This window comes from Rhinatrema bivittatum, chromosome 7, assembly GCF_901001135.1.
Source record: "Rhinatrema bivittatum chromosome 7, aRhiBiv1.1, whole genome shotgun sequence".
Lineage (NCBI taxonomy): Eukaryota > Metazoa > Chordata > Amphibia > Gymnophiona > Rhinatrematidae > Rhinatrema > Rhinatrema bivittatum.
Window position 1 is genome coordinate 1,101,566 of NC_042621.1, and position 13,551 is coordinate 1,115,116.

General features: G+C 46.1%; 1 protein-coding gene across 1 annotated transcript in view; it reads right to left on the minus strand.

Moving 5' to 3' along the window:
• Positions 1-315: 315 nt before the first annotated feature.
• The window catches only part of JPH3 (junctophilin 3), a 130,118-nt gene continuing 116,882 nt past the window's right edge, over positions 316-13,551 (minus strand). Inside the window, exon 5 of the mRNA XM_029608033.1 lies at positions 316-2,587. Coding sequence (XP_029463893.1) covers positions 2,507-2,587 — 81 coding nt within the window. The 3' untranslated portion in view covers positions 316-2,506. The remainder of the gene's footprint in view (positions 2,588-13,551) is intronic.

A 13,551-nucleotide genomic window follows, 5' to 3' on the forward strand; every position in this document is an offset into this window, starting at 1 on the left:
AAATAAAAGTCCTCAGAAACTAGGACATGATTCTGCTTGTGTTGATCCCTCTCTCTAGTTTTAATGCAAACTAGCTGGGTATCAGGACTGTGACAAAAAAGTCTGGATTTGTCCATCGGGTTCGTGATTCATACATAAATTTGCTTTGATTGAACCCTATACCCAAGGGTAATTTGGAAAATCGGAGATGGAATAAAAAGTATTTGCAGGCTCATCTTTTTTTTTTTTTTTTTTTTAAAGTCATTTTTTTAAACAGGGAGGGGAGTGTGGAAAACCTCCAGAGCCAGAGAGCAGTGAGGGGGCGTCTGGCTCCTTAGGAAGGTGGCATCTCTGGACCCAGTGTTCAAGCAAAGCCAAGAAAAGGCTGAAGAGAGAGAGAGAAGCTTTCTGCGGCTATAGCTGGTCGCCATTTGTTAACGATTTTCTTTGATTCTTAAGGGTGGCAGTCGCCAAGCCCTGACACTCGCCAGCGACAGAACTCGCCCCTGTCAAGATGGCACGAAAGGGGACAGCGAGTCTGAAGGAGAGCAACTCTTCGGGGGTCTCTGGGTGTTGCGTTGCCCCCCCCCCCATTTCACTACAACTCCTCAGGCCAGCCTAACTCCACAGCAGGAGGCTGGAAACCACCCCCAGTGCCCTCTGGCCAGCATCAGGTAGTGGACTGTCCAGTCGATACTGGGCTGAACCCGAAATGGTCTCGCTCTGGTTTTTTTGTGTGTGTGTGTGCTTGTTGGTTGATGTTTTGTTTTATTGTTTAGGGCCACAGCAATCATTTCATATTTTAAAAAAGGCAAACTTATGAAATATCCCTTTAAAAAGCAAAGTAGGTGCTAAGCTAATTCCAGACACCTATCCTTCTTCTCTCCCCCTCGTCCAGGAAGAAGCACTGGAGGACTGGATATTGCCAACCCGAGCTCTTGTCATCACAAGGGCTTGATCTTCTCTGGGGGGTGGGGAAGATGCTTTTTTAAGGACTTTTTTCCCCTCCCCCCCCCATCTGCAGGCCTTACACGTTCCTCCCCATGGCTGAGACCAGAATGTATTGGGATGCAATTCTGTGAAATCTGGGCTGGACTTAAAACACCCCTTACCTCTGCTCAAAAAAGAGCAATCTGGAGCAGAGAAGAGGAAGAGAACATAAGCGGGGCTGTAGCACTCAATCTGTTAAATGGGAGCAAGGAAGGACAATAAACTATGAACTCGTCGGGGGCAGACGCGGGCTTTCTGGTGTATGAACACATCACTCTGAACTGTGCTTCCTCTTAGCTGTTACAGGTCATGTTTACCACATCCGTGTGCAATGTTTCAGCTGCAGGCAGTGACCCTAGACACGTTTGAACAGTGTAATTAAAAACAGACTCATTTCCTGGGGACTCTAGTAACGTCCAAAGGAGGATGCTGCATCTTTAATGGATCTGTATATCATCAAGGGCAAGGAAAGGCAGGCACATTACAACGCTATCCCACCAACTTGGAAGGGAGGGACACAGAAAAGGGTGCATCCTTCAAGGCTGCTGTTTCCACAGAAGTGTTGGGGGGGTGGAAGGCTGAATATACATCTGGCAAACACTGTGCAAAACTACGCCATGCTCAGAGCCCAAGCATGGTAGCGAGATGGTCCATGGCAGAGACGTGCCCCACACACCTGTCAATCTTCCCACATCTGCCGCCATCCAAAGTTTACAGCTCAGGCCCAGGTGACAGCCTCCAGCTGGGCATCCGAGCCTTTGGGGGGGGTCAACCGGGCAAAGCGTGGGTTAGAAGGTCGCCTGAAATAATACAGGTGGGCCAGGGCTAGCTTGAGGGTTGGGTTGCAGGTGGAACAGGTATTGAAGAGGCTCTTCAAACAGAGACAAAAAAAAAACCAAACAAAAACTAAGGGCAAGTTTCTTATTTTGTAATTTGGGTGAGAAAGTTTTGCAATGAAAGAAACAAGGTCAAGGTTACATGCAAAGTGGCAAATGGCCTGAGCATTTCTTGTATGATTTTACTAAAATAAGAACCACGTTTTAAGCTTTTTATTCAATTTGGAAGGAGGGAATAGTAAAAGGGACAGCTCTACTAGGACCTGGCAAAAAAACATGCGCCCCATGCCTCTCCGCTGCCTTCCTCTTTAGCATACGTTTGGTGTTAGGGTCACTTATACCTGCGGGAGGACATTGGGCTGCTGCTTGGGCTTTATGTGATGTCTCAGCCACAGCTGCTGTCTGGCAGTCCCTTCAGTCCCTGCCCACTGTCTCCTGCTTCCAGCACCTCCAGCCTCTTCCGAGGCAGGGTTGGGAGAGGTGGGATGTTCTGCCATGCCGCACACAACAGTGGTATACAAGCAACCAATTCTGGCTAAAATCCCCCAAAAAAAACATTACCCAGAAAAAAAGGCAAACTCTGCGTGATACGCCATGACATCCCGGGAAGAAGAAGAGGACTGAGCACGAGTCCCAGTATGATCCCTCCATCTTCCCCCGTCCCAGTCTGTACAAGTCCCGACCGTTTCCTGGAGGCCTCTTTAGATGAAAAAGTGAACAAACAAAATGGCGACTCCAATGTTGAGCAGGATCACCATGAGAACCAGGATGGGAGCGGAGCCCTGGAATCAAAGAGAGAGAGAGAGAGGGAACGTTACAGGGGTTATGCGCTCCCACCGCCAGGGCTTCTCAAACCTGTCCTGGCACCCCACCGTCGGTCAGGCGTTCAGGAAATATGCACGAGATACGTTTGCATAGACTGAATCCCCAAAGCGTGTGCATTTTATTTCATGCACGCTGGTTGTGGATGTCCTGAAAACCCGCCTGGCCATGGGGGTCACCAGGGCACGTTTGGGAAGCCCTGAGCTCAGGAGCTTTGGAGAAGGAGCAACGCACACTCATTAAAAATAAAAGTGCTTAAATCGAAGGGCTTACCAGAAGGCGCTTTGCAACTTCAGAAGAACGAAATCACTTGGCACCCCCCCAAGTTTGGGGACTTTGTTGTGGCTGCCTTCTAACCCCGCCCCTGCTTTGCTGGCCGTGAAGCCCCTGTAGGATCCAGCTGGACCCGGAGCCCCCACCCCCAGGGATCTACTCTGGAATCTCTAACGGAACGTGCGGAATATAAATGGACAGATGTGCATAGGGTCACTTTCACAGGGGCGTCTGTGGGAGGGAAGTGCAGATATGTGGGGACAGAAACCCTCTGTCCCCAGCCCTGTGGCTCTGGTCTCAGTCTGCTGGTGCGGCAGGGTTGACCAGAGGTCGCACAGACCCCAAGAATGTTGTTTTCGCCGGACGAAAACAACATCCTCCTCAACTCCCCAAGCTCCTCATAATTCGCAAAAACAGCTATCAATCACTCACCTTCCATCAGAGATTTAGGGGTTCCAATTTAATCTTAAAACATTTGTCCAAAATACCACCAAAGTACGCTTCTTCAAATTGCAAATGCTTAAAAAACTGAAACCTCTCCTTCATTTCCGAGATTTCCACCTGGTGCTGCAATCCATCCTCCTCTCTAAAATTGACTATTGCAACTCCCTCCTTCTCGGTCTCCCTGCGATCACCATCAAACCACTGCAGATGGTCCAGAACGCTGCCGCCAGGATACTCAGCAGCTCAAACAAAAGAGATCACATCACTCCCATCCTTCAGTCACTTCACTGGTTACCCATCAAATTTAGGATTTCTTTCAAAGTTCTCATGATGATCCACATCCATAACATCTCACCTCTCAAGCTAAGCAGCCAATTTCGTCCGCACACTTCAGACAGACCGGTCAGAAGAGCATCCACTGTATGCCCCCCCTGCAAAAACCTCCCTAAGAAAGCGAGCGTTATCCACAGCAGGGCCCACTCTATGGAATATGCTGCCCCCGGATCTCCGTCAAGAACTCTGCCCTCAGACCTTCAAGAAAAAACTTGAAACTTGGCCTTTCAGTCAAGCTTTTTCAGGAGACTTAAGCACTCACTGATGTCGTTCCACGGACAAGGACTAGAGCTCGCGGACATGGGGCACACACCACACTCTCAACCCAGTTCCTCCCAGGCATTATCTGGAGCCCTTCTTCCTTCATTTATTTATTTATTTGTTTATTTTTAATTTTTATATACCGAGGTTCTTATAGAGACTATAAATCACTCCGGTTTACATATAACGATAAACTGCCCAACAGAGATAAGGGGGCTTTACATAGAACAGTGGTACATATGGAACATTATAACTGGATGACAATTTAACATAATGATAATAAATAATATAGAATAGTTTTACTTGTAATTAATAAAATTATGTAATATAAACTGTATAATTTAAATATTTAACTTGGATATAGTGACATATTAACCATGCCAAATATAAATAATAAGATAAAATGAATTTTGAACTTAGAAATTGTAGTCCAGTTGCAGAGGAAAATATAAATAAGATTAATTTTTAGAACTCAAAGATTGTTGTCCAGTTGCAGAGACCTGAAGGTAGGACTTGGTATGGTGACCATAATTAGGGGATACTTCTTATTTGGAAGACTTTCCGTCTTGGTAGGATTGTGAGTCTGGGAAGGCTTGTTGGAAAAGAAGAGTCTTTAGCCTTTTTTTGAACTCTTGATGATTGGGTTCAAGTCTTAGATTTGGGGGGAGCATGTTCCACTGGTGGGGGCCTGCTAAGGATAGCGCTCTTTTGCTCAGAGATGATTTTACTTGTTGGACATGCAGTGATCCTTTGTAAGCGCTTCTGATAGGTCTGGAAGATGTGTGCGGTTGGAGTTGAAAGCTTAACGTGATGGGAGCTATTTTGTTTGTCGCTTTGTGGATGATTGTGAGTACCTTATAGAGTATCCTTTGTTTAATGGGAAGCCAATGTAGATTACTAAGGATTGGGGTGATGTGATCTTTTTTGTTAGTGCTTGTTAGAATTCTGGCAGCAGAATTCTGTACCATCTGTAATGGTTTGATCGTGTTGTTGGGTAGACCTAGTAGCAGGGAGTTGCAATAGTCGAGCTTTGATAATATTATGGATTGAAGTACTAGCCTGAAGTCGGAGAAATAAAGGAGGGGTTTAAGTTTTTTGAGGACTTGCAGTTTGTAAAAGCAGTCCTTCGTGGTATTGTTTACGAACTTTTTTAGGTTAAGATGATTGTCAAGCCATGCTCCAAGGTCTCTGACGTCCGGTGAGAACATGTTATTAGCGTTTGGTAGAGAGAAGCTAGAAGAGATTGTGAGTGGATCCTGAGAGACAATGAGCATTTCGGTTTTATTGGCATTCAATACTAGGTTGAGGCTTGAGAGTAATTCCTTAATGGGCTGTAGGCATTCGTTCCAGTAAGTGATGGTTTTTTGAAGGGATTCTGTAATCGGGAGAAGGATTTGAATGTCGTCTGCATAGAGGTAATGGGTAAGCTTGAGGTTTGAGAGTAGGTGGCAGAGAGGGAGGAGGTAGATATTGAATAGGGTGGGAGAAAGTGAGGATCCTTGCGGGACTCCTTGCTCTGTAAGGATTGGATGCGATTCTTTGTTGTTTATCCTTACTTTGTAGAATCTGTTGCTTAGGAAGGAGTGAAACCATTTGAGAGCTGTGCCTTTGATCCCTATATTAGTTAGTTGGTCTATAAGTGTAGTATGTTTTACCGTATCAAATGCCGCAGAAAGATCAAGTAGAACCAGCAGGTAAGATTGTTTTTTCTCCAGGTTCACGAGGATGGTATCAGTGAGCGATAATAAGAGAGATTCGGTGTTTAGTCGTTTTCGAAAGCCATATTGAGCTGGGGATAGAATGTTATGATCTTCCAGATATTCTGACAGTTGCTTGTTGACAATTTTTTCCATCAGTTTGGCGATGAGTGGTAAGTTTGCAATCGGTCGGAAGTTAGCTGGGTCTGATGGAGAAGCATTTGGTTTCTTCAGTAATGGTTTCAGGATTGCCAATTTTAACTGGTTAGGAACTGAGCCTTGAGACAGGGATGTGTTGATAATTTCTGCTATTGGTTTTGAGATGGTGTTTGGTATGGCAATGAGGAGATTTGTTGGTAATGGGTCTGATGGGTGTGAGGATGGTTTTAGTTTTTTGAGTGTATTTTCGATCTCCAGTGAAGAAGTGAGCTCGAATGAGTCCAAGCTTGTGTTTTGTTGCGGCACTGTTGTTAGATGGTGTGTTAAGGTGGGGCTATTGGATGTAATTGAATGGGTAAGGTTAGTGATTTTTGTCTTGAAGTAGTTGGCTAGCTCGTTAGCTTTGTTGAGCGCTTGGTGGTCTGGGATCGTGAGAGGAGATGGTTTGGTTAGAGAGGAGACGTAAGAAAAAAGGGCCTTTGAGTCGAAAATGAAGTTGTGTATTTTTTTTGCATAGAATTCTTTCTTTGTTCTAAGGATAGTATTCCTGTAGGAGTTGAGGTGGGATTTGTAGATGGTTTGTGTCGAAGTGGATGAGTTTTTTCTCCAGCTTTGCTCTTTTTTTCTAAGAGATTGTTTGAGGGATTTAAGTTCGGCTGTAAACCAAGGTTTTCTATTGTCTAATGTAGGTTGTATGGTTTTAGTTGTGGTTGGGCAGATTTTATCTGCAATTTTATTGTTAATATTGATCCAAGAGTTGGATTATTATTTCTTTCCAAGAGTATATAATGATTTATTTCCAAGAGTATAAATTTATACTCCAAGAGTATAATTATTTCCAAGTATAATTATACTCCAAGTATAATTATACTCCAAGTATACTCCAAGTATACTCCAAGTATAATTATACTCCAAGAGTATAAATATATATATATATTATACTCCAAGAGTATAAATTTATACTCCAAGAGTATAAATTTATTTCCAAGAGTATAATTATTTCTTTCCAAGAGTATAAATAATGATCCAAGAGTTGGATCATTATTTCTTTCGCTCTTTCCCTTCCTATTGCTCCTGCCCCCCCCATGCCCTGCCTCTCCCCGTTCAGCTTCCCATTATTATTCATCTCAGACCCACTGACCTAAGCATTAGCTTACCTAACCAAGCAACCTGTAACTTGCCATCGGTTTTCTTATCCAATATATAATGACAGGTAACCGGTAATCGCATCTCTGTCTGCTTTGGTATCCAATGGTTGCTCCTCTAACCAGCGCATCAATGGAGTGAGTGCTCTGCCTTTTCTCTCCAGCCCCCCTAGTCTCCCCTTCTTTACTGGAATGTACCCCCTATTTCAGATGTTATGCTATTTATATGCTATTTATTCTGTATTGAAGTTTTTGTACTCTATGGGTTGTATATGTTCCCTGTATCGCTCCCACGCGACGGCTCCGTTGTACTGTTAACCGGTGTGATCTGTATACCTCACAGGAATGTCGGTATATAAGAATTTAAAATAAATAAAATAATTAAGAAAGAAGAAAAAAAAAAAAAAGCTGGGCAGGGGGCTTGAGCAGTTTGGGTTTTTAACTTTTGCGGGGGGGGGGGGGGGGGGGATTTATGTTATTTTTATTGTTTTTTCCACCATAAATAAATTAAACAGGAAAAAAAAGGAAAGAAAACATCAACCAAACTGAGAAAAGCTGTGTGCCTATCCCTATTCGGCTGGTAAAATGGTGTTTTGTGTGCACAGATGATGTTTCACAGGATTGCCCACCTTCTATGCAGGTCCTGGAGCGGAGTTTGCACTCGTCCGCAGACTGGGGCATTTTGTGAAGTATGCGTGTATGTTTTCACAGAGGCTTTAGCAGGTTTATCTCGTGCAGGACGCTTTGCAAAGCAGACTCTGTGCTGTAAGTGGCGTAACTTTTATGCATTTATTTACCAACTTCTATATGTGCAATGTTACACATAGCCCGTCCCGCTAGTAAGGTGTAAATTGATGCTTAGCAATTAGGCCTGGAAAGTCAACCAAATAAAAGGATTTTACAGTCCTGGATGTTTATCCCATTGTATCCCCTCTGTATTTGCAGATCTTATTACTTGCACTGAATGTGCATTGTGGCTCAGGGTTGCCTTGATCCCAGGTCAGCTGAACAGCTTGCTCCAGTCCTGGTTTTAACCCACGGCATGCATAGATTTGTCGTTCTGATTTTTCCCAGAACTACAAATCCCTGTATGCCATGGGGTGAAAGAAGGCCTGCCTCGGCCTGTTGAGCTGACCTGAGATGAGAGGGCATCTCAAAGCACAGGCCACAGCAGCTCATTTGTGCTGAATCCTTTAATGTCTGTAAATGTGTAATAAGAGGTGTAACATTATTATTTTTTTTTTCCTCCCTATCTGGTCTCACTTGCCAGGAGGCTCAGACTGAAACAGACCCGGATTTGGAAAGGGCCATTTAATGGTTCTGTTTTTAATTGCAAGTGGCCTTTCCTTAGGAGAACTGGAGGTCATTCCCAGGCAAGCCGGCTCAGCTGCTGAATCGGTTCCCATTCTCCGTCCCAGCTCTGTCCATCTGCCCCGACCCTTCAGCTTCTGCCCACGGAGAAATGCCAGCAACAGAAGCACAGGGTTCAACGCACCTTTACTGCCTCTGAGAACCAGATATTACACCTTTTAAATCAGCAGGAGAAGAGGAGGAAAGCCGCAAACACAACATGGGAAGTAGATCTTTTAATGTACCAGAGGCAGCAGGGCTGGGAGGGGAGAAGAGGCTGCTTCTTCCTGGACCTCCAGGGCAGGAAGAGGATATCTCAATGGTGCAGCGTCAGTGAGGGCCCTGGCTCGGCTCATCTTCCTGAGCTGCTGCAATCTCCTGCCCATCCCAGGCTTCCTCATTTCTGAGCGCCCCAGCTCCCTGGGGCGGCTCTTCCATGCAGCCACCACCGGTTTGATGAAGAAAGCAGCCTTGCTTTGCGGGCTGACCAGTTTCCCCTTTGTCGACCCGGGCCCGGTGCTGGAATGCGGGTGCACTTTGCAGCAGCTTCCAAACGGACTGCGCCGTGCAGTCTCTCCCGCCCCCCTCTTCCCTGCTGGTACAGCACCTGCACTTTTAACAAGAGCCAGGCGCGCAGTATTCAGACAAGTTGGGCTGAAAAGTTGTGAAAATTCCCCTCTGCCTCCCAGCAGTTTGCACCATGATCAGATGCCCTCAGCCTGACCACTAGCACTTGTTGGGTTGCGTTTTGCTGTTTAACCTTCTGAGCCTTACGTGCCGCCATTCCTGCTCTCCCGAAGAAGCATCTCATCTGCCCTCATGGAGAGCAGGTAAGGGGGGAGGGAGGAGACCCTGCCCATGCAGGTGGCCAGGTCAGGGTGGTGAGGGCTGACTTTGAGTAGGCGCTCGTTCACTACAGAGGTGGCAGACTGCTCCTCGTCCAATCATGGATTTTGCATTCTTAGACCATGTGCTGAATCTCCTGCTGCGCCGGAGGTGCAATTCCTAGGTCGGACGAACAAACAAGAGCAGCAGTGAGTAAGAAGAATCTTTAGCGCCTACGTACGTAGAAGACAAGGGTGATGCTTTTTATAGATTTGCCAGATTTCTCTCTTGTATATCCTTTTAAGGAGTGAGGAACAGTCTGGCTAGTACCGGAAGAAATGTTAAGCTTTATCCAGTTCTCTCTGTGCCTCGGTTCTAATCCCAGCTCTGTCCCTGACTCTGTGACTGTGACCCTGGCAGAATCACTTTCTCTCTCTGTGCCTCGGTTCTAATCCCAGCTCTGTCACTGACTCTGTGACTGTGACCCTGGCAGAGTCACTTTCTCTCTCTGTGCCTCGGTTCTAATCCCAGCTCTGTCACTGACTGTGACTGTGACCCTGGCAGAGTCACTTTCTCTCTCTGTGCCTCGGTTCTAATCCCAGCTCTGTCCCTGACTCTGTGTCTGTGACCCTGGCAGAGTCACTTTCTCTCTCTGTGCCTCGGTTCTAATCCCAGCTCTGTCACTGACTGTGACTGTGACCCTGGCAGAGTCACTTTCTCTCTCTGTGCCTCGGTTCTAATCCCAGCTCTGTCACTGACTCTGTGACTGTGACCCTGGCAGAGTCACTTTCTCTCTCTGTGCCTCGGTTCTAATCCCAGCTCTGTCACTGACTCTGTGTCTGTGACCCTGGCAGAGTCACTTTCTCTCTCTGTGCCTCGGTTCTAATCCCAGCTCTGTCACTGACTCTGTGACTGTGACCCTGGCAGAGTCACTTTCTCTCTCTGTGCCTCGGTTCTAATCCCAGCTCTATCCCTGACTCTGTGTCTGTGACCCTGGCAGAGTCACTTTCTCTCTCTGTGCCTCGGTTCTAATCCCAGCTCTGTCACTGACTCTGTGACTGTGACCCTGGCAGAGTCACTTTCTCTCTCTGTGCCTCGGTTCTAATCCCAGCTCTGTCACTGACTCTGTGTGGAGAATTCCTTTGCCTCGGTACCTCTAATGGGAATTTTGTTTCTTTCATGTGGTCTGCGGTTCCCTCAGGACCACTGAATCTTGACTGTCATTGGGAGGGGTGAGGGGGGGCAGAGAACTGCTGTGAAGGAAGCTCCTGCAGACATGGCCACTACAGGCTTCAGCTTCAGGAACAACTTCCCTCCTAGCCCTTGACCAGCAAGTGCTCCTGAATTGCCGAAGGGAACGGTGAAAATCTGAGTAAAATCAAAATAAATACAGGACCACATCAGTCCTGCAGAAAACCAGAATGCTTGTAGGTTGCGATATCTTTTATTAGATCAATGCCAAACAAGACTGTAGTACCTGACACTTCCAAAGGAGGGACCTGGGGGTCCTGAAAGCTCTTACTCACATCTTCTTAATGTTTGGTCAATATTTATTAATTAGGTATAGTAGGTAGTTCCTTGTCACTAGAGGATTTAAAATTCAAGGGCCTCATTTAATAAGCCATAGCATTATTTCTGGAGGGCAAAAGTACCATGGGACTTACTGAGCAGCAGTATGTGGCACTGTTTTGTAAATCCCACAGTATTTTCCCAGGTGGTAAAATACTGCAGCATAAAAAAACTGTGGCGTTACAAAGCCCCTAAATTTTGTGCGACGGTGATCCCAAAACTGTGGGGCCGCCCTGTCTTACAGTGGCTGATTGGTCCAGACTAACAACCTACCCCCCTCCCACCGCCATTGGTCTATGTAGATGCCCTGTCTCCCTGCCCCCTCCCCACACAGAGACAAATGAAGTGAGATAAACATTTTAATATATATACCCCTGGGGACAGCAGCCACCCCAACCTCTCCCCATAGACCCCTCAGTGGCCAGCTCTCTGGACCCCACTGGACTTACAAAAAAAACAACCCCTGGAGGTGTAGAGGAGGCCCAGAGCGCTCCCTAGGTTCCTGGCCCCAGAGTGGCCATTTTCCAAAATAGCGCTGGCCGGCCAGATCTTGCCTTTGCCCCATCATCTGCTGCCATTTTGGAATGGGCCTGTAGCCTAGGCTAGGGAATGCTCCAAGCCCCAGCCAGAGCTTCTTTTGTAAGTCTGGGGAGAGGGTCCAGAGGGTAGGTGGGTCTGTCTCGGGGAGGAGGCTGGAGCCTTGGGGGTGGGGCCTGTCCCTGGAGGTGGACACCTTAAAATATATTTTTTAATTTCACTTTGGACACCTCCAGGGGCAGCAGAACAGGGGGTCTCTTTAGACCCCCCCAGAATCTTTTACTCATCCGGGGGAGGGGTGAAGTCATGGACAATCAGCCCCTTTAAGACTTGGGACATGGGTTAGTGTACTGATGATCCCGGAGGAAGTTAGCTACATCTCGAGCTGTAGCTAACCGCAACTCAAATAATGTGGCTTGCAATTTTTGAGGCAAGCTATGTAATTTGATTTACATGTTTTAGGGTAGTAATGAGCTGATTAGCATTTGTATGATAATCAGCTCATTATCATATTCATGGTGAAAGCATTGTGTTTGAAAACCTGCATTTAATCACTGCATTAGGCCATTTAACATGTGGTATAAGTAAGTTTGCTTACTGTAAATGGTGTTTTCCGTAGATAGCAGGATGAATTAGCCATGATCCCTGGGTTGACGCCCTCTGGTGGCAATGAACGGACTTCTCTCTCAGTAGATCTTTCTGCTCTACTGAGCATGTGTGGAGGTTCTCGCATGACCGTGGCTCTGCAGTTGCCTAGGTCCATACCAAAGCTGAAGAAGAAGTGTAATCTGGTCTCCAGTGAGGAAGGAGGGTTGCTCATGGCTAATTTATCCTGCTATCTACGAAAAACACCATTTATGGTAAGAAAACTTTCCTTTTTCCGTTGATAAGTCTGAATTAGCTGGAGTACTCAATTACTTTTTTTCTGATTTTGCTTGTTTGAGTTTTTTTTGCAACCCAGGATCCTTTTCTGGTGGAGAACAGATTATGGAGGAGGAACTTGAGACAGCACTGTCTGTCTGATGGCACCATCTGATGCCACTTGCTTGTCAAGACAGTAGTGGGATATGAAGGTATGTACAGATGACCACATTGCCACCTTGCATCTTCAAGTGAAACGCTTTGCAGATTGGCTACTGATGCTGCCATCGCTTTGATCTGATAGACCTTCACTCAACCATGGAGTTGCAACTGAACAGCATCATAGCAGTGTTGAATGCAACTACCCGGCCAATTAGCTATGGTACGCTTTCTTACTGTGGAGCCTAGGCAATTGGGATCATAGGAGAAGAACAGCTAAGACATGCCTAAGGGGCTCTGTCTTTCTCTTGTAATCAATATGCCAGTGCTTGCTTTCAATTCAGAGTGTGCATCAGCTTTTCTCCCTGATGAGCATGTGGTTTCGGACAGAAAGGAGGGAGAACAATTGCTTGGTTTAGGTGAAAAGGTAGAAATTTCGGGATGGTATGGAGCACAGCCTTATCATGGAAAAATAGCAGGTTTGGCGAATAGTGAACTAAGGCTTGCAGTTCACTAACTCGGCATGCTGAGATGACAGCTATTAAGAAAAGTGCCTTCGACATGAGGAACTTCAAGGGTACTGTCTCCATTGGTTCGAATGGAGGGTGTATGAATTGTTGAAGCACCATATTAAATTCCCAAGAAACTGTAAGACAAGAAATTGGTGGATGAATATATAATAATCCTTTCATAAAATGTGCCACCAAAGGATGTGCTGCTATGGAGTGGTCATCAACGCGGTCGTGGTAAGTCACTATAGTGCTCAGGTGACGTGGCAAGGCCCAACACCAAGAGGTGATGTAAGAAGAGTACTAATGATCTGGATTCACAGGCTCATGAATTGATGCCCCGACTCGCATACCACATTTGAAAAGCATAGTTTTGTCGAATATAAGTCTTCCTAGCCGAAAGGAGCACTTTCTCCACTTCTGGTGGGAGGTGTAGTTCACCAAAGATTGTGTGTTCAACATCCAGGCCATCAAATGGAGGGAATTGGGTTTGGGATGCAAAATGTCAGCCCTCATCTTGTTTCAGCAATGTGGGCCCAATGTGATGATAGCTGTACCGGTGCAATCAGAATCAAGCAAGCTATGTCTCTGATTAACTTTTGAACTGTCCTGGCAATCAGAGGAAATAGGGGAAAAGTGTCTTGTGTGATCCTCCATTGGCTCTATCGGATCGAGCAGAATCAATCTACTTTGCGATTCATAAGAACATAAGAACATAAGAACATAAGAAAATGCCATACTGGGTCAGACCAAGGGTCCATCAAGCCCAGCATCCTGTTTCCAACAGTGGCCAATCCAGGCC